Raw genomic sequence first — 7,899 nt, 5'->3', positions numbered from 1 at the left:
GTCCTTATCAAGGATCAAGAACATTTACCAAGATCAAAAATATTTTGTTTTCTCCGCTATTTGAGAACCGATGTGGGCGTGCCACGCCTTTTTGTAATCGGGATATTTTCCCCGATAAAGGATACAGCAAGGATGATTTTTGAATAGCTTTATTATTCGAAACTTATCTTAGTATAAATATCAAATATATAAAATTCTCGTATTTATATATAAACCTAACACCAACGAGATCTACCTAGAGTCTAGTATACCGCGTAGCCCCTCCCTTGGTGACCTTGGTCGAAGTCCTTAATGTCGATGGCCAGGTCGAGGAATGATGATGGCTTGTTAGGTTCGGATCTTGCAATGCGCTTCTGGCCTGCTGGGATAAAATTCTGGGATGTGGTCTGCTCAAATCAGATACGACTCGACATAAGTCCTCTGTGAAGTCATTTATGCGTCTCGAAGCTGAAGCCCAGCGGTTTATTTGGCGGCGTATGAATGGGCGTCATGACTGGCTCATGATGACTCGACGTTAGCCGAATGCCAGAGCCAAGGACCCTGGAAAGACCGAAAAAGTTCGACAGTCAGTGATTATATTGATATTTTCTAAAAAAGTTAAATTTTTTTGCGTTCAATCAGATCTGATGCAGATTCGGCAATCTGTTGGGTATAGACTCTATAGTTATGGATATTCTTCAAAATTGTGGGAGCCTCCGATTTTTGTCGTTTGTGCGGGCGGAAGAGGGCGTAGTGCACTTGTAATAGTGTGATTTAACAGGAAGTCTTAATAACTCTAGCCCTTTTAGTCTCTGAGATATAGGCGCTAATCGGGACAGAAAGACATACAGACATAGCTATATAGACTCGGCTATTGATACTGTTAAAGAATATATATACTTAATGGGGCATAAACGCTTCCTTCTGGATCCACACGTCCAGTTTCACCACTAATCTAACATATCCCTTTACTCATTTCGAGTTTTGGGTAACTAGCATGAGTATCGGGTAAAAATATGTATGACTGGCCGAGAAAAATAAATATTTAAGGCTAGGAATGTTGACTGCGGCATATGCAACAAATTTCCTAGTTTTCCTTTCCTTTAATTTCCATATTTTCTTTCTTTTCTATATCTTGACTGTTTATGGACCGATCGGTGGCGTGGCATGTCATTTTGGGATCGAGAGAGTCCTGCCAATCGGCTGGCATCAGAAAAAACAGCCGTCCAGAGGACGCCGATCGTTTGGAAGCAGTAAGGATATTGCCTGTTGCCATTTCTCATCCGATCAGGATCAGTGCTGATTTATCAGCCAGATGGCATAATTCTGTATACATCTGAACAAGGACCTTTAAAGAAGGTCGGGTATTTCCCACACATTACTTAAATTCGAAGTTGCACCGTCGACTGAAAAATTTCAGCATTAAATATTTACAAAAACTTGTTTGAAGTATAAAATATAAAAGTATGCTGACAATAAATATGGTACGTAACATATTATTTAAATTATTTCAGTTTAATCAATTAGTCAAGGAATCATTGAACTTTGACAAAGTCTATTTTTCTTTTTACGCTTACACTTGATTTCAATTTAAAGGCCAGTGCATATGCGGGTGAAAGATATTGAGTGTTGCACTATCGATAAGCAAAATGAAACGACGATGACGAGAAATAAAAAAAAAAAAGAAAAACAAATGGAAAGAGAAAAGGCGGCCGCCGACATGGAAAATGCATTGCCCGAATGGACAGCGCCAGTTGCTGATACCCTCTCGAGTGGCTTTAGATGGCGGATGGGAAAATAAACTGGGGCCAAGCGTCGATTTGGTTTAAAAGCCTGCCTGACCTGAGCTAGCCATTCGTTTGGATTCAATTGCCCTTTTATCCCCCATCTGTGTCGGTCGGAGGTGGAGTGCCAGGGTATATCCCAACGGGATTGTGCTCAAAACTACCTTCCTTCTAATAGTAGCAAGAGCTAGAGAGAGTGAGAACACAAGAGTTTGTTCTGTTCAATTTACAGATTTCATTCTAATAACCGTTAGTTGTTGTGGCTTTAAACTGCTGCAATTTGTCAGCTTTTTGTATATGAGAATCTCTTTGCTTCGCCACGTACTCATACCGTGGACATACACACACAGACCAACGACCAGTCGTCACATGGCAATCCGTTAAAAGCCCCTGCCACTGTGACACTACTGCCTGCTCTAGCACACTGCGTGAGCGCGCTCTCCATCGGCGCTTGAATTTGCTTCGATTGCCGCCTGCTGGTGTTTTTTCGCGGCAGATAGGTTTTTCTTTTCCCTTTGTGATGGCCAGAGATGGTTTAAAGAGGTCGTTGTCGGCAGAGTCACAAAAAAAAAGATATTCGGACTTTAAAACGATAACTTACGGAACTTCACAAGAAGGAGACTGACTGGGAGATATAAAGACTGGACCCTTAAAACAACACTTTAAAAAATTTAAGCCATTCAGTGAACGAATAGAACATAAAACATTAGAAAGCAATAGCAGAGATACTTAATCTTATGGAATCGCCTCGCTAGTACCCCACTATCCGTAACAGACGATCAGCTTGTTAAATTCAATCTTAGCTGATGTTCTGGCAATATAAAACAATTTTCCAAAATGTGTGCATGTGCGTGGAATTAAGAAGCGGGCAGATTGTTTTGAACCGCGCCTATTTTCAGACTAAATAACGTAAGCGTCTATTGTTGATGGATCATTGTGATGCGAATGGTAAATGCGGATTGCAATTCAGCTGCTGATGAGACGCATCCATGGTTATGTCTATGTGTATGACTGGTAAATAGGAACGGGCACAGAGAAAATATTTAACGCGTGGTCTGGCAATAAAAGTCAGTGCGCACAATATGCCATCGGAGCCACAGATGCAGCCGAATCAGCAGCCGTCGTTTGGAATTCATCTGATTTATGCGGCTGTCAGCAAAGGCAGCGGATACAGACATATGCGGGTCTTCGGTTGAGCCCAGTTGACGTGGCTGATTGACAAACCGCTGTTTGCCAAAATGAAGAGTTTGACATGCGGTCGGGCGGCCTAGAGGTCTGGTGGTGCGGTGCAACAAATCAAAAATTGCTGTTGTTCGACGGCAGACACTGACAAAGGTGAGGCAGTCAATATTGCCACTTGGTTTGATTGCATTTGTGGTGATGTATCTAGGAGGTGCAGATATTCCAGTTATTGAACTCTCTGCTAACCATGCAACACGGCTATTATGAATTGTACTTAGGTAAACCCTTTACACTACTACAACTTAACAATTACTAGAGATGCATGTACTGCTGGAATCATTTAATCTTTAGTTTTTTAGTCCATCAGGTATCCGTCTCCACAATACCCTCGTTCTCCCTCTATCGCCTCACGTCTGAGTACTCGAAAGCGATGCCCAGGGGACGCTTTCTTGGCTTGAGTGTGTTTCGCAAATCGACCACACTTAATGTCAATGTCTGTTCGAAGACACCCAGCTTGATGGCCTCCTCGATGCCTTCATCGGTTACCAAGAAACAGCCCAGGACCTTATCGTGGATCATGTCATGAACTCTCACGTGGTAGACATTGTCGCACCGCAGCAAAACCGACATCAAAACCTCACTGAAACTGAGGCCGCCAATCAGCTCGATAAGCTCGCGGTGGAAACTGCTCAGAATTGGTAGATTCTTGTCCTTACAGAACACGCAATGACTCGATGAACGATCCTTAAGTTTCGAGTTTTTCTGATTTGACATTTTCTTTAGCTCTGCTGGCCTCTTTGCATACATTTGCTTGTCCTGAAACTCCTGATTGAGCGATTTGACATTGGCGATGAGGGAATCCATATGATTGCGTATATCGAATATCTTCGTGATTTTCAATCTATCCAATTTCTTGTTCAGCTCGAACAACTGCTTGGATATGGCAGATATTAGCCCAAATTCGGAAGGAAGCCTCTCGGGATCCGCCTGTGTGGGATATGAGCACGAGGGCTGTAAGAACTGGGAATCGAGACGGGACTTGTCTTGGCTTTTCCCCTTAATACCGATTCGTTTAAACCACTTATGTTTGGCCTTTGATGGGGAATGGGTGCGAGGTTCAATTACTGTATTCTTCGGCTTGGGTAGCTGCTTGGATATTGCAGATATTAACTCAAGATCAAAGGAATAACTCTCGTGATCTGCCCGTATGGGATATGAGCAGGAAGAATCCTGAAGGTTCTCCCTCTGTAAATACGGCTGCACAAATTGGGAATCGAAAGGGGCTTTTTCTGGTTTTTTCCCCTTAATATCGATTCTTTTATGCCACTTCGGTTTGGCCTTTAATGCGGAATGGACTATACTATCAATTACTATACTCTTCGGCTTGGGGCCATTCTTCAAGTGTGGCCCTGGTACTCCTTTCCCCGCGGCCACTACTATAATAGGTCTTTTGGGCAAATGGAAATTGGTAAATGATTTTTCTTTCTGACTAAAAGTGTGGGCTTTAGATGGTAGAGTGAACGTACAGTGCGAACAGTTCGAGGATTCAGATATCGACTCTAGTAGTGGCACTGCTCTCCATTGAGTCACTGAATCCGGATGTGGCTCTTCGAAAAATTTAAGAACGGGCTTTGCTGCAGAATTCGGTTCAAAATGGCCACAGTTTTTTTCTGGTTCCGGATAAAACCTTGGCTGATGCTGGGGCTTGGCAGGTACATCGGTCTTGTATGGCGGTATGACTGTGTCCTGCGTTGTATTTGAGCTCGGATTACTATTGCTGGATGCGCCACCGAATATTCGTGGAGGGTTGACTTTATGTGTTTCTTTTTTCGTAACTGCTGAAGACGATAAATCCTCTACGCGCTTCAATACTGCATTGTATCGATTATAGATTGCTTCAGAAACTGTAAACAAGCGTTTTAGAAACTCTTTCAAACTTTTGGCTTTGTATCTAGCTTACCCGAGACAGACCCTGAACCATATCTGTATTGTTTATCAATGTCTCTGTTGCAGGTATTTACCTTCCTCTCGTCATGGCCACCGTGTTCAGCAACCTTAAATCCTTTGGAAGTGTCAGGTTTTGTTGCAGAGCGTTCACTGAATGAAGAAAAAGGGATAGTTGCGATTATAACGCCTAATACGTATGACAGTCACACCTTTCATGAAGCTTTAGCCAATCTGAGTGGTATTTACTATGATTTTTGACTTTATTTTCATTCGGAACGCTTAAACAATGAATTCCCATTGATTTTTTACAAGGATTGTCGACGATTAGCATTGTTTGCAAATTTGGGAAAATACCAACAATTTTCAAAACACAATTTGTCAAATGGATACCTGAAACTATTTAAAACGAAAGAGAAACAGTACACAGAAACAATTTGAAATGTAGAAACAGGCAGATCCGATGATAGTTTAAGTGGCTAGAAATTTAGTCTTCTAAATAAAAGGCTATTCAAAGTGAACATACATACATATGTATATATATGTAAATAAGCATCCAATAAAACCCATCGATCCAGCTAACACCTCACCTCATTGCCCACCTTACCTTTGTAATGCAGAATATTTTATATTATTGCCGCAATATGCACATGAACAACGTTTATGCTTGGTATCCATAATAACTTTTATTTCGGCTCACACACAATTGTCAAAAGAAAACCACAAAATATTTAATCTTTGGCTAGGTTACATTCGTCTTACACTCCTCTTGAAGTGTTGTATCTCATAAAGGTTGAACTTTTTACCCAAATTGTAGTTTGTAATATATATTCGTGTATGGTATACGGTCATTTGGCATCCCCTTTTATTGTGAGATACGTATTTCTTTATATAAATTAATGTTTTCTTTGAAATGGGCATGTAGAAATGTTAGCCTTGGCTTCGGAACATTAAAAAAGAGAGGAGGGTTTATGTAATACGAAAATTCAAATGCTTTTTAAGCTCTTTTATGTTCTTATTTATTGTTTGATGCGCTCACACGTTTCTTTTAAAAGAGACTTTGTGGTGATAGTTTACTTTTTATGATCTTTAGAGGAAGATTTTAAACGATTTATCTTCTTTATATAGTTTATGAGTGTTCTTAAGTTGAAATGTTTATCGGAATTTTTGTATCAGTTTCTCTTAAATACATATGTAGAATATATTATGTTTTTTGGCAACTTTTGGAATAGATCTTTGCGGTTTGGCAACTTTATTGATTAAATCTTTATGATTTGGCAACAAAACATCTTGTGGGCGCCAGGGCCTAAGCTCAACGACGAATAATTTTAGTTTTGGATAATTATTCAGCTAAGATTTATTTTCTGATTTGCATACCGAAAAAAGTTGAGCAAACGTTATGATAGAGGCTTTAGTTGGTACTTCTTTGGGAAGCTTGAACAGCTTCTGGCCCACTGTATCGCAAATCTTAAGTTGCAGTTTGGTATTCCAGTTTAGCACTATGAGGATTTGTTTAAATATAAATATTCCTATGTGTTTTGCATAAATATTTATCCTTTTCAACTATAGTCATAATCCTTAAGCAAGTTCAAAGCTAATGAGAGAGTCGTTCTAAACTTAACATAACATTGGTTTTTGGGTTGTATCAACAGTGGAATAAACCAAGAACTTAGACCAAGCAAATCAGACAGAAATGTGCCCAAACGAACACGCCTTAAAGCTAAACAAAGCACATGGGGGTTAAGGGCTCGCCACGGTTCCGCTAGGTGCATCACCCGTCCAAATTTTTACGTCATACATCGGCCATCATCCGTCATCTTTCATCCATTATCCGTCATCCGCCTGCAGATACAGATTCAATATCCCAGCCGTAGTGTCAGACCCATCAAAGCCATCAAACCGAAGCACATAGATGTGGATTGGGGCAGCGGGTGCGCCGAAGACACGCGCGGCTCCAGTGACAGCGTCTTGTACTTCTCTACTTTGGTAAAGTCACTAAAGCCGGCAAGGTTGCGGGAGGCGGCCCTCATCAGGTAATAGGTGTCGGGTTCCAGGTTGGTAATGAGGAAAGTGGCACCTGTCGGGCGGAACGAAGCGTGTGACAGGCATTATGGTGAGGGTCACGAGTTACTCGTATCACTTACCCTCTTCGAAGGGGAAGTCCTTGCGCCTGGCATTGGTCCACTTGCCCGCATCCGACTTGAACTCCAGCTCGGACATGTACTCGATCCGGAAGCCGTTCACCTCCATGGGTCCGCGGTCCTCGGGTCCACGCGGGGCACTAACATCCACATCGAAGGTGTTCGAGTTGAAGCCGCGTAGCTGGAACGTGATGGGCGATGGGGGCTTCTCGCCCTGCTCCAGGCGTTTTGTCCGCTCGATGCTGCCCAGATGATTGGTGGCCCGGCAGCGATAGTTGTCAAATACACTGGCGTTCAGCACATGGACGGTCAACCGGGACCAGTAGTGGTCGCCCTCGATCGTGTAGAGCCGCTCGTTGCTGTGCAGTCGCTTCTGCTTCCGATGCCACGTGAAGGTGGCCGGCGGCTCTGCCTGGGCCTCACACATGATGGACGCCGTCCCGTTGATGTACGCATACTGCATGCTCACGAACTGTTTGTGCGTCCAAAATGGTTTGTCTGTGCGGAATCAATTATAGCTTGTTTTAATTAAATTTCACCCACAATTCTGCAGTAAGCAGAACAGAAGCCGAGCTCCGTTGCAACGAGCCTGAGGTCTACGTCTACTGCAGTGGGGATGAGGTCTGCTGACAGCTGACAAGTGACGCTCCCGCTCAAAGGTATGGCAGGAAAATGGAAAAATCATGTGCGCCAACCATAAATCACGGTCTCGCTGCGGGGTTCGAGCTTTTTGGCCAAGTTAAGCCATTAGCTGCATGTGTGCCACGCCCCCACTGACCAGGGCAGACAGACCTCCCAGCGAACATCAGCATTCATCAAAAAGCGGCTCTAAGCGAATGTAATTCCAGCATTTTTCGTGCTCAAAAACT

At 42.7% G+C, this 7,899-nt stretch overlaps 2 protein-coding genes across 3 annotated transcripts in view; both read right to left on the bottom strand.

Annotated features, from left to right (window-relative positions):
- Positions 1-243: 243 nt before the first annotated feature.
- Positions 244-5,344, bottom strand: LOC117189070. 2 transcript variants are annotated; one of them, XM_033394030.1, is made up of 4 exons: positions 5,102-5,344; positions 4,906-5,042; positions 4,472-4,849; positions 244-540 (listed from the first exon to the last, which is right to left on the bottom strand). In XM_033394030.1, exons 1-4 carry the CDS (start codon positions 5,221-5,223, stop codon positions 515-517), a joined length of 663 nt encoding a protein of 220 aa, XP_033249921.1. In that variant the 5' UTR covers positions 5,224-5,344; the 3' UTR covers positions 244-514. The 2 variants fall into 2 exon arrangements, with proteins under 2 accessions (XP_033249921.1, XP_033249920.1); XM_033394029.1 differs by lacking the exon at positions 244-540 and having other exon boundaries at positions 3,181-4,849; positions 5,102-5,343.
- A 209-nt stretch (positions 5,345-5,553) lies between these two features.
- LOC108164042 (limbic system-associated membrane protein) overlaps positions 5,554-7,899 on the bottom strand; it is a 67,798-nt gene continuing 65,452 nt past the window's right edge. The window contains exons 6-7 of the mRNA XM_017299620.2: positions 7,034-7,528; positions 5,554-6,966 (exon numbers count right to left, since the gene is read on the bottom strand). Of these exons, the coding sequence (XP_017155109.1) occupies positions 6,746-6,966; positions 7,034-7,528 (716 nt within the window). The 3' untranslated portion in view covers positions 5,554-6,745. The remainder of the gene's footprint in view (positions 6,967-7,033; positions 7,529-7,899) is intronic.

Source organism: Drosophila miranda, chromosome 4, assembly GCF_003369915.1.
Source record: "Drosophila miranda strain MSH22 chromosome 4, D.miranda_PacBio2.1, whole genome shotgun sequence".
In the NCBI taxonomy this organism is placed as follows: Eukaryota; Metazoa; Arthropoda; class Insecta; order Diptera; family Drosophilidae; genus Drosophila; species Drosophila miranda.
This window is presented reverse-complemented; position numbering and strand designations above follow the sequence as displayed.

Bases quoted from the DNA above. Each gene is read 5' to 3' on its own strand.
- LOC117189070 (XM_033394029.1), bottom strand. From the start codon at position 5,223: ATGCTAATCGTCGACAATCCTTGTAAAAAATCAATGGGAATTCATTGT. The intron at 5,043-5,101 runs GTGTGACTGTCA...TTCTTCATTCAG, and splicing joins TGGCTAAAGCTTCATGAAAG to TGAACGCTCTGCAACAAAAC. The intron at 4,850-4,905 runs GTAAGCTAGATA...GCTTGTTTACAG, and splicing joins TGGTTCAGGGTCTGTCTCGG to TTTCTGAAGCAATCTATAAT.